Here is a 16,944-nt window from a genome sequence, read left to right as displayed (position 1 = left end):
AAAAATGTAATGAGACTGTTTTAGTTTCTTTAAATAAACTTTTGATTTTAGAATAGTTTTAGACTTACAGAAAATTTGCAAAGGAAGTACAGTATCCATGTACTTGCACGTAGTATACTCCAGTATCATCATCTGATATTTCTATAGTGCATGTGTCACAACTAATAAACTAATATAAACTATGTTATTTTTAACTAGACTCCAAATTTTATTCAGATTTCCTTAATTTTTACTTATCCTTTTTTTCTGTGCCAGGATATCACATTGTATTTAATCATCATGACTCCTTAAGATTCTCTTGACTGTGACAATTTTTCAGATTGTTCTTATTTTTGATGAACTTGACAGTTTTGAGGAATATCTGTCACATACTTGGTAGAAGGGCCCTCAGTCTGGATATGTCCGATGTGCCAAGTTTTTAGGGGCAAGGTATTCAGCCTAGACTGATCCCACTTCTCTCATTCAAACTTGGAGATCCTAGGACTTAACAACAGTGCCTTAAAAGAGAATGTTAATAATGTTGTTAAGTGAATATGATTTAGAACTATCACCACAAAGGCGAAAACACCCAGACACCCAGGCTTCTGCTCTATATTGCTCCCATTTATTCAATTACTTTTCCATGAGGTTGCAAATGTTATTTCTTAAAAGCAACAGAGCTCAAACCTTATTGATAAAGCTATGTTATCAATTAGTTCAATGATTTTCACAGTACTATTAAATATTTCTTAAATTAATGTGCATGAAATTTAATTAAAAATATAAAAGGGCACATATAACACCTCATGTTCAAACGAGAATGTGGGGAGAGAGAATGTTGTCAAAATCCAACAAGTTGGAGCTTGCAACTAGAAGAGGTCTGAGAATGGTGTGCAGCCTCCTGAGACAGAGTCAGAATCACAAGGTTTCATCATGCAGGTTTGTCTAGTCCTTCTCTTCTTCAAAGAGGGACTCAGGCATTTTTACACACATATATTCTCGTATTCCTTCATATATTAGGCATTACACATGGTGTGGGTGTACTTATTCTGAGAAAGTTCATACTGTTGTCAGACACCTGAAAACTGACACTAAGAGATAACCATTTCTGCACTGATGTTTGCCCGACAGGAATGGCCTGAGCTTACACATTTGTATCATCTTTACTCTGCCAGAATCCTGATCTAAACTACAAACATTTGATTAAAGTATATATTATATTGGGGCTTGCCAGGTGGCACAGTGGTAAAGAATCCACCTGCCAATGCAGGAGACTTGAGTTCCATCCCTGGAACAGGAAGATCCCTTGGAGTAGGAAATGGCAACCTGCTCTAGTACTCTTGCCTGGGAAATCCCATGGACAGAGGATCCTGGCAGGCTACAGTTCATAGGGTTGCAAAGAGTCAGACATGACTGAGCACAAGTACATATATTATGTTACAATTAATTTATGATATCATGAATTAGAATCTGAGTATTTCAAACAAATTACAGAAATACATTACACTTTAAAAGGGAAAAACTGCTCCAAAGGCCTATAAAACGGAGCCTGCAAGCATCAAGGTAAGCACTGAAGGCACCATAAAGTACACTGTGTGTGTATGTTCAGTTGCTCAGTGGTATCTGACTGTTTGTGACCCCGTGGACTGCAGCCTGCAGGCTCCTCTGTCCAATGGATTTTCTAGGCAAGAATACTGGAGTAGGATGCCATTTCCTACTCTAGAAGATCTTCCTGACCCAGGGATCAAACCTGAGTCTCTTGAGTCTTCTGTATTGGCAGGCAATTCTTTACCACTGTGCCACCTGGGAAGCCCATAAAGTACAATTTCACTACAAGAATACAATTTCACTACATCGTAAGTGTGACCTAAAACTCATATATGAACCATAGGGAACAAAAAACAAAAATTTTGGCACTAATCATTTCATACTTAAAACAGAGAAGAGATTTTGGAAGCCAAGGCCTCTTAGAAAACTGATCAAAGATGTGTGAGCTGATGCTTTGTCTTTTAGCAATAATTACTATAAAGATAGGGCTTCCCTTATGGCTCAGCTGGTAAAGAATCCACTTGTAATGTGGGAAACCTGGGTTTGATCCCTAGACTGGGAAGACCTCCTGGAGAAGGGAAAGGCTACCCACTCCAGTATTCTAGCCTGGAGAATTCCATGGACTTGTATAGTCCATGGGGTCGCAAAGAGTCGGACACAACTGACCGACTTTGACTTCACTGTAAAGATAAGGAAGGTAGTGCAATTCATTCCACGCTTTTTTCAGATGCTTAGGTGTAGCAGATTTTCAATATGTCATTGTTGCTATTATTCCTTCTAGAAAGTACCAGTCTGAATGAATCTCCTGGCATTTCCTCTGCTCCTTCACATTTTGTACATGCTGAAAGACAAACCATTAGGTATTTGACCAAAGAAAGGTCAACAGAAAGATTTCTACTTGACACTTTGCTGGCATTTTCAGATTACTTCACAATTTCATGCACAACCATAAATCATCAGGTAATTAGCTTGGATTTTGAAAGACAGTGTGCTTTAAAACATCCCTCCCAGAATTGCTAGGGCAGAGATTAGGGCCTGAGGAGGTCATCTAGCTTTTCACCATTGGCGGCCATAGGCCTTGAACAAGAGTGGGCAGCAGGAAAAGAAGGGAGAACAATAAAAGGCTGTGAGCATTCGAGAGGGCCTGCATTTGACTGCTGGGTCAATTAACAGGGGTAATAGACTCTCTGGAGAAGCCTGTAAACACAGAGTTCTAGTGTCTAACAGCAAGCGTGATGTAAGAAACCTATGGAACCACAAGTTCTCGCTGACTGCCTCCTAGAATACTGCCTCAGGTGGACTTGGGGCCCACTGATGACATATGCTCCATGATCCAGGCCTGTGGTCTTCAAACTCTTTTTCTTTAAGATGAAAAATCCTTTCACCAAATGAAAGCATACATAGAAACTTTATATGTTTAAATAAACCATACAGATTAACAAGTAACTCCTCTGTATGAACTGTTGGCCATAGCCCTGCCCACTCATCCTTCCCCACCTCCCCGCCTTCTTCCACACCTCAAGAGGTTTCTGGAAAACTCTAGTACTTCAAAAATAAAGTCTGACAAACCTCTCACTGCTGCTGCTGCTGCTGCTAAGTCGCTTCAGTTGTGTCTGACTCTGTGCAACCCCATAGAGGGCAGCCCACCAGGCTCCCCCGTCCCTGGGATTCTCCAGGCAAGAACACTGGAGTGGGGTGCCATTGCCTTCTCTAATGCATGAAAGTGAAAAGTGAAAGTGAAGTCACTCAGTCGTGTCCTACTCTCACTACCCTTTTGCAAATTTCCGTCTTTTTTAGCTACCAAATTTTAACTCATCTGCTATAAGAAACTCTATATATGGGCTTCCCTCATAGCTCATAGTTAGTAAAAGAGGTAAAGAATTTGCCTGCAATGCGGGAGACCTGGGTTCAATCCCTTTGTTGGGAAGATCCCATGGAGGAGGAAATGGTAACCCACTCCAGTATTCTTGACCAGAGAATCCCATGGACAGAGGAGCCTGGCAGGCTACAGTCCATGGGGTCACAAGAGTCACACACGACTTAGTGACTATATGTATGTATATATGTATCGTAGTTATATGGGAAACTCAGGATTTTGGAAGTCTTAACTACCTCATTATGATGTTGAGAGCCCATTGGCTTGGTGTTCTTCTGGGTCAATACTAGTTCCATAGCTGAACAATAAGAATTTACTGCCCCATCTAATCACCTGTCCAAGAATGCTTTCTCTTTTGTAAAATGTGGTGATGAAAAGAAAAATATTAAGGACTTAAGCTATATTTAATAAGGGACTCACCTCCTTCCCAATCTCTTTCTTTCAACTTGCATGTGAATATGTATGTATGTTTAGGTTAAGACCCTTTAGAAAGGAAAACACATTGAAAATCTAAACTCTGCTGAGTTGAAGCCATGTGGACTAACAAGTTAGTAAATTGGAATAGGACTGTATAGTACAAAATTTTCTTTTTATATCCTGGAATCTCTTCATTATCATTTTTAAATAACAACAAACAACTTGGCAATTGAAGATAATAAAATTATTTATAATCATTTAATACTGTTTTCCTTCTCTTAACTTTATTAACAAGCTAACATTTGTGGATAAACTTACAACAAAAAGTAAACGAAAAAGTAAATAGTGAATAAGAAGAGAAAATGTTACAATAGTTAGCTCATCTTTCTTCTAAGAGGAAATAAAGTCTAACCTAGCTCAGAGCGCTGACCAAAAAAACAATACATTAAAGATGTCTTATTTTCTAACAGCTGTAACCACAGAACAGTTGCCAACATCCATTGGATCATAGACAAAGCAGAAAAACTCCAGAAGAACATTTGCTTCATTGACTACCCTAAAGCCTTTGACTGTGTGGATCACAACAAGCTGTGGAAATTTTTCAAGAGATGGGAATACCAGACTACCTTACCTGCCTCCTGAGAAACCTGTATGCAGGTCAAGAAGCAACAGTTAGAACTGGATTAGAACAACAAACTGGTTCCAAATTGCTGTATACGGTCACCCTGCTTATTTAACTTATATGCAGAGTACAACATTCTGAATGCCAAGCTGGATGAAGCACAAGCTGGAATCAAGATTGCCGGGAGAAATATCAATAACCTCAGGTATGTAGATAACACTGCCCTTATGGCAAAAAGTGAAGAGGAACTAAAGAGCCTCTTGATGAAGGTGAAAGAGGAGAGTGAAAAAACTGGCTTAAAACTTGACATTAAAAAAACTAAGATCATGGCATCTAGTCCCATCACTTCATGGCAAATAGACAGGAAACAACAGAAACAGTGACAGACTTAATTTTCTTGGACTCCAAAATACTGCAGACAGTGACTGCAGCCACAAAATTAAAAGACACTTGCTCCTTGGAAGAAAAGTTATGACAAATCTAGACAGTGTATTAAAGAGCAGAGCTATTACTTTGCCGACAAAGGTCCATCTAGTCAAAGCTATGGTTTTTCCAGTAGTCATGTACAGATATGAGAGTTGGACCATAAAGAAAGCTGAGCACTGAAGAATTGATGCTTTTGAACTGTGGTGTTGGAGAAGACTCTGGAGAGTCCCTTGGACTGCAAGGAGATCAAACCAGTCAGTCTGAAAAGAAATCAACCCTGAATATTTATTGGAAGGACTGATGCTGGAGCTGAAAGTCCAATCCTTTGGCCACCTGATGCAAAGAGCTGACTCATTGGAAAAGCCCCTGATGCTGGGAAAGATTGAAGGCAGAAGGAGAAGGGTACAACAGAGGATGAGATGGTTGGATGGCATCACTGACTCGATGGACATGAGTTTGAGCAAGTTCCAGGAGTTGGTGATGGATAGGGAAGCCTGGCATGCTGCAGTCCATGGGGTCACAGAGTTGGACATGACTGAGTGACTGAACTGAACTGAACCATGGTAGTTACATGGATGAGCTGGAATGCCGACTGTCTGGGTCCAGGTTCTGGCTTCACTACTACTGCTAAGTCACTTCAGTTGTGTCCGACTCTGTGCGACCCCATAGACGGCAGCCCACCAGGCTCTCCCATCCCTGGGATTCTCCAGGCAAGAACACTGGAGTGGGTTGCCATTTCCTTCTCCAATGCATGAAAGTGAAAAGTGAAAGTGAAGTCGCTGAGTCTTGTCCGACACTCAGCGACCCCATGGACTGCCGCCTACCAGGCTCCTCCATCCATGGGATTTTCCAGGCAAGAGTACTGGAGTGGGGTACCATTGCTTCACTGCTTCCTAGCTATTACTCAACCTCCCTGTGCTTCAGTTTACACATCTGTGAAACAGGAGAATAAATGTACAACTTTCATTGGGTTCTTGTAAGGATTAGTTTTTCTTATTCATCTGTTCCATTATTACACCTAAAATAATGACTTATGAATGGCTTCAGGGGGTCTATGAACCTCTCAATATTATACATAAATCTTAGTGTACAAGTGAATTTGCAGATTTTTGGGAAGATTTACAGTGGTTTATTTTTCCCTTTCTTAGATTCTCAATGGGCCCCTGATCTATCAAATGGGGAGAAACACTATTCTAAAAGGAGTTAGTGGCCTATAAGTTAACACCAAGTCTTATGCATGTGAGCTTGATTAAGCAAGCTTGTAAAATGTCCCATGATGCTTTGGGATGAGGTATTATCTGTGTTACCTTTGTTCTCCTAATTAAATTCCAGCCAAGGAATTTCCCTTGTAGAAATTCCCTTTCTGTTCCCAACTATTAACAAATAGTTTTAAAAACAGGGAGGGGAGAAAGAAAAAGATCTAAAGTATTTCCAATTCCACATATAAAGAGAAAGATATTTAACACAGACACACCAAAACGTGTGTGTGTGTGTGTGTGTGTGTATGTATGTGTGTGTATCTGTGTGTGTAATATAATCTCACTTCTTGGGGCTTAATGCAATATACCAACTTATTTATTAATTCTCCAAGTAGTATAAATATAATGTAAGGAACTTCAGAGGAAGACCAACAGAATGCATCATATCAGAAACAGAAATGATGATAAAGAAAAGCCCATGGCTGTTGCAACAAAGTAGCTCAGTCTCTTTAAAGAATAAAGCTGTGATGGAAACGCATCTTTCATAATCAGCAAAGGGCCTTTTTAAAGGTTCTCCACTGATGTGGTATAGCTGAACTTCCCTTAATAATTATTCCTTAGATTTGCATACAACTTTCAAGATTGCCGGGAGAAATATCAATAACCTCAGATATGCAGATGACACCACCCTTATGGCAGAAACTGAAGAGGAACTCAAAAGCCTCTTGTTGAAAGTGAAAGTGGAGAGTGAAAAAGTTGGCTTAAAGCTCAACATTCAGAAAACGAAGATCATGGCATCCGGTCCCACCACTTCATGGGAAATAGATGGGGAAACAGTGGAAACAGTGTCAGACTTTATTTTTCTGGGCTCCAAAATCACTACAGATGGTGACTGCAGCTATGAAATTAAAAGACGCTTACTCCTTGGAAGGAAAGCTATGACCAACCTAGATAGCATATTCAAAAGCAGAGACATTACTTTGCCAACAAAGGTCCGTCTAGTCAAGGCTATGGTTTTTCCTGTGGTCATGTATGCATGTGAGAGTTGGACTGTGAAGAAGGCTGAGTGCCGAAGAATTGATGCTTTTGAACTGTGGTGTTGGAGAAGACTCTTGAGAGTCCCTTGGACTGCAAGGAGATCCAACCAATCCATTCTGAAGGAGATCAGCCCTGGGATTTCTTTGGAAGGAATGATGCTAAAGCTGAAACTCCAGTACTTTGGCCACCTCATACTAAGAGTTGACTCATTGGAAAAGACTTTGATGCTGGGAGGGATTGGGGGCAGGAGGAGAAGGGGACGACAGAGGATGAGATGGCTGGATGGCATCACTGACTCGATGGACGTGAGTCTGAGTGAACTCTGGGAGTTGGTGATGGACAGGGAGGCCTGGCGTGCTGCGATTCATGGGGTCACAAAGAGTCGGACACGACTGAGCGACTGATCTGATCTGATTTAACATTTCAAAGAGCTTTCACAGGCTTAATCCTAAAATCAACATGGGCTTTCTCCGCTTCCCCAGGGGCTTGCAGGTGTTCACTGCCATGCCTCCTCATAGTAGGACAGCTTGGAAGCCTGCTGCATTGGCACACCAGGTCCAAACCAGTAGCAGAGTAAAACTCCATAGCTGTGATATAGATCTTTATCCACTGATCCTAAATCCTCCTCTTGAACAAGATTAGTGAAGCAAAACTAGATGGTAGCAATCCTAATGTAAAAAATTCCAGAAAAGAGCACTTCAGGCCTTGAAACTCTTCTGTATCACACTCATCCAAACACTAGTCAACAAATATTTATTGACTAATAAGGGCCAGGCGTTGTTCTATTGCTGAGTATGCTGCAGTTAAGCAATCAATGCCTTTGATAATAGACAGCAGATGTTTTAGTAGAAGAGAGTAGATATTTTAGTAGGGGAAGAGAGAAAATAAACAAATATGTGTATAATATATTAGCTGATATAAAGGGCTATGGTATGTTTAAGTGGTAGCCAATGTGGGACAGAGTGGTTCGGTTCCAGAAAGAGCTTGGTGCCCAACTCCATAGAACCTTATAGCTTCTGTAAGAAATTTGGTTTTCACTTAGAGTGAGAAGATAAGGAGCCATTGAAGGGTTTGAAGCAGAAGGGCAACACAATCAAATTTACATTTTAGTAATATTGTCTGTGTGCTGTGCTGAGAACAGACTGAAGTGAGCAGTATGCGAGATATGTTATGTGTTAGTCACTCAGTCGTGTGCAACTCTTTGTGACCCTATTGACTGTAGCCTGCCAGGCTCCTTTGTTCATGCGATTCTCCAGGCAAGAGTACTCGAGTGAATTGCTGTTTCCTTCTCCAGAGGGTCTTCCCAACCCAGGGATTAAACCTGGGTCTCCTGCATTGCAGGCAGATTCTTTACCATCTGAGCCACCAAGGAAGCCTGTGGGAGATAGCTATTGCAATAATCCAAGTAAGGACAAGAGTGATATTTCCCTCCTGCCCCTTTTCAGTCAAAATCCACTCTCTTCCCCTAGTAAACTATTGATTTGATTTTTTTTTAATCACTACAGATTAGTTTTGCTGGTTCTATAGCTTCATATGAAAGGAAGACGATGGGGTAATGGAGAGGAAGGGTTGGGAGGGTATCTGAAGGCTGGGTATGGAAGGAGGTAGATGCTGCATTCACCAGTGAGAAAGAATACATTTTATTGTTCCCTTTTTGTTGGCTAGTGGTTTACATGATATTTTGAGCTATAAAAATCTGTTAACTGCTGTGGATTAGGCTGTATCAGGGCACAGGGTTCTAGAATTTATAGACAGATGTCTGAGCAGAAATGAGACCTGTTGGATGTCATACCCTCTTTAGGTGGAGACCTCTTTAAAGCTTGGTTCCACAATCACCATCTGTGTAGTGGGTGTACAGAACTCTCACAGCACTGGAGTGTTCATAGCTTTGCCCGTATTTTAACTCTTCCTTTCGTGTGTGTGTGTGTGTGTGCGTGCGTGCTAAATCACTGCAGTTGTGTCCAACTCAGTGTGACTCTGTGGACTGCAGCCTGCTGGGTTCCTCTGTCCAAAGAATTCTCCAGGCAAGAATACTAGAGTGGGTTGTCATGCCTTCCTCCAGGGGATCTTCCCAACCCAGGGATTGAACCTAGGTCTCCTGCATCTTCCACATCACAGGCAGATTCTTTACCACTGAGCCAATGGGGAAGCCCCAACTCTCCTCTCCACCACACATCAATTAAATACTGAGGCATGTATATTTAACGAGCTGCACCACTTGTCACCCCATAGTAACCATTTACCCTCACCTCACAAAAGATCAGCAAAGTCTACTTAAAGTAGTTTCACACCTTTACATCTCTATAACACTGATTTAATTACACCCTTTAAAAACTGGAAAACAATAACAGTAACTGAATTTTAAAAATATATACTTGGAATAATCATTTACAAGCATTTTGTAATTTTATATTTTCACTTATGATATAGATTTCATTTCAAGCAGTAGAAAAAAATATTGATTAGTTTATCATGACTCTAAGCAACTATCTACAGTAAGTTCCCCCTGCAAGTTGTGAACTTTCAAAGATGTTTCTCGTGTCCAATCACGTAAATTAGTTCACGTGTCTGGTACACATCGTCACTTGTGTGCATTCTCTACGACTGGTTGTGCTCTGGTGTACTTTTCTGTACAAGGCTATACAGAGCACAGTATCTTTACTTCAAGCCAGTGATGTCTGGAAGCAAGTGTAAAAGCAGAGGTGATATAGCTGGGACTGTACCATACTTTTCAAGATACTGTACTGTAAGATTAAAAATGTTTTATTTTTTGTGTTTGTTTGTTTTTAATGGATTTGTTGTGTGAAAAGTATTATACACCTATTACAGTACAGCACTATATAGCCAATTGTATTAGTTGGGTACCCAGGCTATCTTCGTTGGGTTTACAAACAAATTGGACTTAAAAATGCACTCTCAGAATGGAACCTGTTCATATGTAGGGGACTTACTGTATTTTTAAAAGTCTGAATAAATTTTGATTTCCTGAAGTGATTAATATATTGAATGAAAAGGCAATGGGCACATTTAACCTGTAAACAACTTCAGAGCCTAGTATAATATTTTAAAAAATCTTATATATGTACGTTGATTATATTTCACTAAAACTAGAAAAATTATATAATTCGAGACAGTTAAATCTAATCATTTTTTAGTACATTCAAGCCTTAAGTAACTAAACATCATCATTAATATATACAATTTGAGTGTATTCTATAAATAGAGCCCTGTCTTAGTTATTAAGTGTTAAGAAATGAAGAGAGTATGAGTCATGCTTTTAAGGAAATTATCATTTCTTCACCAAAATGAACCAAATTGACGAAGTGTCTATAATGAACATGGATTTTCATATTATTTATTTTATGAAAATAAGAAATATGAGCAACTTGTGATACTCTTATCATGTGAGATGGAAACAAGGTAAAAATTTATAAATTTGTAAAACTCTGATTTGCAAGTTGGTAATAGTAAGTAATAGATTTTTCAATAATCAGTTGGGACTCTGGTTGCCAGTATCCATTTCTAGTCATGCAAACTCAGTATTTAAAAAGAAAAGTCTGTCGTTTTCTTAGAAAAACACAATCCATTTTTAGAGAAGCACAAAGTAAAGTGCCATTAAGCCTTCTGAAGGGTTTGAAGGCCATGATTTCAAAGAGGGTTTGGCTATTGGAAAAAGTATTCTATGGTTTTTCATGTCACCACCACTAACTGCCTTCCCAGATGCAGTGCATTTTGGTAAAAGGCCAATTATGCCACTGTGGCCATGAAGCATATTCAGCAGCTTGTAGTGAGTAGGGTGCTTCCCTGTTGACTCAGCAATAAAGAATCCACCAGCAATGCATGAGCCGCAAGAGATGTGGGTTCAATCCCTGGGTTGGGAAGGTCCCCTGGAGGAGGGCATGACAACACACTCCAGTATTCATGCCTGGAGAATCCCACAGACAGAGGAACTTGGCAGGCTATAGTCCATAGGGTCTCAAAGAGTCGGACGTGACTGAAGCAACTTAGTACGCATCCACACAGTGAGTAGGAAGGCAGCATGAGGGCCTTAAGGCTGTTGAAGGGGGATGGTTCAAGGTCAAGGCAAATCACACGGTATGCTTCTCCACTTGAAGTGAAATTAAAATGAATACTCTGGGATTACCCTAGAGAGGAAAAAGTGGTCAGAGAAGAGAACCCCATAGCTGTATATGGAAGAGACAAAGGGTGGATGTAATTATAATTGTGGTAGGGGTATGGAGCTACCTTGGGGAGGTGGAAAGTGCAGACCTGTTGGAATGGGATGCAGACCTGTATATATGGGATGATTGCTTGGTTATGAGCCTCATATATATTGTTAACACCAAGCATAGCATCTTCTTTTCTTCTCCAATTCACTTCCTATAAACATTACAGAAGTTTTTACAAGGATGAACACTCTGTATTCATAACTGAAGGAGGGCTCTGAAATAAATAAATAATCCACTATGGAGCCATACTTTCTTGTATTTAAAAATTATGCTGAACCAAGAATATTAAAATAATGAGTCTGCTTACTTACCTTCACCAGTGCAGCTTGAACTGCTGATTCGCTTTCTGTATCTAAGGCAGACGTAGCCTCATCTAAGATCAGAATCTTTGGGTTTCGAACTAAAGCTCGAGCAATTGCAATTCTCTGTTTCTGTCCTCTACTCATTTGAGTTCCTTTTTCCCCTACCAAGGTATTAAATTTCTAATGAAAATTAGGAAAGAAAACAGAAACAGAAGGCAGCATGGTCAGATGATTAGAACAGGAAATGGCTGTCACAGTTGTGGATTTTTTTTCTCATTTATTTATTTATTGAACTTTTTATTTTGTATTGGGGTATAGCCGATTAACAATGTTGTTAAAAGTTTCAGGCAAAAAGCAAAGGGACTCAGCCATATATATATGTGAATTCATTCTCCCCCAGATAGTTGTGTTTTAATGCCAGATTAATCACTGCTACAGCCTGGATAGTATTTGATCTATGATTTAGCATAATCTAGGATTTTAAGGAAGATTAACAATAATTTGAACCAATTTTCAAAGTTTTAAAGACACTTTTATAATGCACTGTAGTACAAATAATTTATTATTTAAAATATTTATTAGTAATTTAATGTATTACCCATAATTTCCTTTATATTCTGAAAAATAGTATGAAAAAGATTACTGCAAAAACAAACTTCTTCCTCAAAATGTTTTTTCAATCTTGGGAGACTTTTTGGGCCTTCTTTTACTTTTTTTTGATACATATATCTTTAAGAAAGTATATATTGTTAGATATTTGAAGTTGGAGGTAATTTCTAGAACTAATGAAGCATAATTAGTAATACTCTATTGTGCTAAGTCCCTGATACAAACTTCATTTCTTCAAGGGCTTACTTTCAAATACTATTTCTAAACTTTTAACTTCTAGAGTTTGACCTTTACATTAAAAATGTGCATGCTAAGTCGCTTCATTCATGTCTGACTTTTTGCGACCCTATGAGCAATAGCCTGCCAGGCTTCTCTGTACACGGGATTCTCCAGGCAAGAATACTGGAGTGGGTTGTAATGTCCTTCTCCAGGGGATCTTCCTGACCTAAGGATAACCTGCATTGGCAGGGAGTTTCTTTACCACTAGCATCATCTGGGAAGCCCCACATTGAAAAAAAAGTATATATATACACACACACACCTTATTGATGAATAATTTTTCATAATAAAATGCACCTGTTTTAAAAGAATAGTTGTATGAGTTTTAAAAAATGTATGTATCCATGTTATTACCACCCAAATAAAAACAGAAAATTTCCATCATCCTAGAAAGGTTCCAAATGACCCTTACCAGTCAAAACCCACACCTTGCCTCAGATACCACTGATTTGATATTTATCACTGTAAATTAATTTTGCTAGTTCTACAATTTCACATAAATAGAATCACAGAGCGTGCACTTATTTTTGAAGTTTGATGGCTTAAGTTTCATTTGGTCTGAGATTCATGGTAAATTATATGTGTATAAAGTATGAGGTAAGGGCCACGTTTCTTTATTTTTAACACTTGGATATCCAATTTTTCCAGCACCATTTGTTGAAAAGACTTTCTTCTCTCCCACTGAATTACACTGGCTTTGTCAAAAATCAATTCACTAGATATATGTGGGTCTATTTCTAGACTCTGTGTTGTGTTCCACTGACTTACACATCCATTGCTATGTCAATGCCTGTGTATGCTCAGTTGTGTCTGGCCCTTTGTGACCCCATGGACTGTCAGCCTGCCAGGCTCTTCTGTCCTTGGAAATTTCCAGGCAAGAATACTGGAGTGGGTTGTCATTTTCTACTCCAGGGGTCTTTCCAACCCAAAGATCGAACCCGCATCTCCTATGTGTCTTGCATTACCATCGGCCACCTGGGAAACTCGCTGTTAGGTAATTATCACTATCTTAATTGCTGTCTTAAAATTAACTATTGTAGGTCTTCCAGTTTTGTTGTTCTTTTTCCAAAACTGTTTTGACTATTATTGGTTCTTTAGATTTCTAAATAACTTTTTTAATCAGCTTGTTGACTTCTGCACATGAAAAAGACAGCTGAGATTTTGATTGAAATAGCATTAAATTTATAGATTGGTTTGGGGAGAATGCATATCTTTAAAAATATTCCACCTCTAAATCAATGAATAAGATACATCTTATTTATTATATTTAGGTATTCTTTAATTTCTCTAAGCAGCATTCTATAGTTTTCACATAGAAGATTTACAGATCTTTCATTATATTTATTCTATTTTATATTTTTAATGCTATTGTGAATGCCACTTTTAATTTCATTTGTAGTTGTTGCTACTATTCTGAGAACCAGTTTATTTTTTTTGTAGTTATACGTCTTATTAAGGTTACCTATCCACTTCTTTTTGAGTGAGTTTTTGTGGTTTGTGTCTTTCAGGGAATAGAACCTCTTCTCTGTTGTCAATATTACAGGCATATCTTTGTAGTATTCCTATATCAACCTTTTAATGTCTTTGGGATTAACAATGATGTACCTTCTTTGATCCCTGATATTCATAATTTCTCTTCTCTTTTTTGTTTCTTCATCAGGTTTGCTATAGTTTTACTGATTTTATTGATCTTTTTAAGGAATCAGCTTTTAGTTTCACAGTGACTGTTTCTAATGTTTTCTGTTTTTAATTTCACTGTTTTCTGCTCTAGTCTATATTATTTCTCTTTACTTGCTTTGCATTTGATTTGCTCTTCTGACTCTAGTTTCTCAAGATGCAAACTCAGTTAATGCATTTTAGATCTTTTTCTTTTCTCAAGTAAGCACTTGATACTGTAAGTTTCTCTTAAAGCAGTTGAGCCTTGAACAACATAGGTGCTAGGGACACCAACCCCCATCCAGTCAAAAATCCAAGTATAACTTTACAATCCGTCCTCTGCGTCCACATCCTTGAATTCCACCAGCTTGGGGTCATGCAGTGCTACAGTATGTATTTTTTGGAAAAAATTCCTGTATAAGTGAATATGTACAGTTCAAACCCATGTTGTTGAAAGATCAAGTGTATTCCACAAATACAGATACCTTGTATTTTCATTTTTACTTCAAAAGTTTTAAATTTTTCTTGAAACTTCCTATTTGCACCATATATTATTTAGAAGTAGGTTCTTTAATTTTCAAATATTTTTGGATTTTCCAGGTATATTTCTGTTATTGATGTCTACATTTTAATTCTATTATGGCCCAAGGACATACTTTGTATGTTTCCTTTGAAATTATAAATGTTTTTTCTTTCAATGTCGAGAATATTATCTAAGTGAACATTCCACATGCACTTAAGAAAAGTGTTTTATGCTCTTATTGGGTGAAACTGTCTATAAATATCAGTTATATCTAGTTGGATGATAGTATTGTTGAGGTTATCTATAACCTTAGATCTTTTGCCTACTTGTTCTATCAAGTATTAAAGCCTTCAGCTAAAATTGTGGATTTGCCTGTTTCTCCTTTCAGATGTATTGTTTTTGCTTCATGCATTTTGAAATTTTTTTTGAAACTTTTTAAAAAGACTTCTTAAAAAATAGATAAAAAAAATAGTGTTATTTATTTATTTGGCCATGCTGGGTCTTCATTGCTGTGTGGGCTTTTCTTTAGTTGCGGTGTGCAGGCTTTTCATAGCGGTGGCTTCTCTTGTTGCTGAGCATGGGCTCTCGGGCACATGGGCTTCAGTATTTCTGGCAGGAGGGCTCAGTAGTTCTATAGCACAGGCTCAGTAGTTGTGGTGCATGGGTTTAGTTGCATCAAGTCATGTGGGATCCTCACAGACCAGGGATTAAACCCAGGTCTCCTGTGTTGGCAGGTGGATTCTTTACAACTGAGCCACCAGGGAAGCCCTAAAGATTTTTTTTGATGTGAACCATTTTTAAAGTCTTTATTGAATTTGTTATAATATTGCTCCTTCTTCTTCTTTTATTAATGTTTTTGGTTTTTTTGCCCTGAGGCATGTGGGATCTTAGCTTCCTGACCAGGGATCGAACTTGCACCCCCTGCACTGGAAGGGGAAGTCTGAACCACTAGACTGCCACAGAAGTCCCTTGAAATTTTGCTTAAGTGAATAAATATTGAGATTATGGGGGTTTTTTTTGCCTATGGATCATAGTTTCCTGTTTCTTTGCACATCTAGATATTGTAGAATATATATTGAAATCTATGCATAATATGTTGAAGAGACTCAGTTCTGTTTTCTTCTAAGGAAAATGTTGATTTTACTCTCATATGCATGCGTGTTTGCTGAGTTGCCTCAGTCATGTGCAACTCTTTGAGACCATATGGACTGTAGCCCACCAGGGTCCTCTGTCCTTGGGATTCTTCAGGCAAGAATACTGGAGTGGGTTGCCGTGCCCTCTTCCAGGAGATCTTCTTAACTCAGGGATAGAGCTTGCGTCTCTTACGTCTCCTGCACTGGTAGGTGGGTTCTTTACCACTAGCACTACCTGGGAAGCCCTTTAACTCTCCTAGGCAATTCAAATATTAACTGATCATCCTGGTTTTATGCTTTGATGTGGTGAATCTGTTGTTGTTCAGTCACTCACTCTTTGCGACCCTGTGGACTGCAGCAAGCCAGGCTTCCCTGTCCTTCACCATCACCTGGAGCTTCCTCATTTAAAGAAAGCCTCAAAACTTGTCAGGACCTAATATCCAAGTTCTGTCTCCTTAGGGTCTTGTCATCACTTGGTTTTAGGATTTGTTAGAGCAGATTATTTAGAGTCAGCCTTACTCTAAGGTGTGGTCTTTACTTCTAAGGTGTGATTTTTTTTTAATTTTTTTATTTTTTGGTGTCTCAGCTATATGCCTGAGGTATAAACAGGTGTTAATGTGACCTCTCTACTCTGGCTGGGTTGTGTTTTCAACAGCTCCACCACACTGCCTGACTTTGAGTATCTCTGCTCTACTATAGCTTTGTAGCAGCTGCTCTCCTGTAAGCCAGGGGTAATCTTATATCCGAGAAGGATTCCTAAAGGATGCTTACATGGTCATCTGCTCCTCTCCCCCACCTCATGTCCACAGCTCTTTTATTTTGGCTCTTCAATTTCTTAAGCTGCCCTGAAATTCTATCTCTATCTTATATCTCAGTGGGACTGACATGTTCTCTTTAAGTTCCATTTTACACAGATCTGATGGGGTCATAATTTGTTCCCAGGAAGCATGCTGGACATTCATGGACTTTCTTCAAAAGTTTCCTTTCTCTCAGGAATCATAGTTTTGTGCTACCGCTTATCTAATGCTTGGAAACAATTGTCCTATGCCTTATATATTCTAGTCCGTTTTATAGCTGTTCATGGGGAAAGCTAGCAAGTATCAGTTAA

At 38.9% G+C, this 16,944-nt stretch overlaps 1 protein-coding gene across 2 annotated transcripts in view; it reads right to left on the bottom strand.

Moving 5' to 3' along the window:
- The window catches only part of ABCB5 (ATP binding cassette subfamily B member 5), a 120,365-nt gene that overhangs the window by 69,288 nt on the left and 34,133 nt on the right, over positions 1-16,944 (bottom strand). For both annotated transcript variants that reach the window (XM_025290953.3, XM_044946525.2), the window contains exon 13: positions 11,646-11,816. In XM_025290953.3, coding sequence (XP_025146738.3) covers positions 11,646-11,816 — 171 coding nt within the window. The remainder of the gene's footprint in view (positions 1-11,645; positions 11,817-16,944) is intronic.

The sequence above is a fragment of the Bubalus bubalis genome, chromosome 8 (assembly GCF_019923935.1).
Source record: "Bubalus bubalis isolate 160015118507 breed Murrah chromosome 8, NDDB_SH_1, whole genome shotgun sequence".
Classification (NCBI taxonomy): Eukaryota; Metazoa; Chordata; class Mammalia; order Artiodactyla; family Bovidae; genus Bubalus; species Bubalus bubalis.
This window is presented reverse-complemented; position numbering and strand designations above follow the sequence as displayed.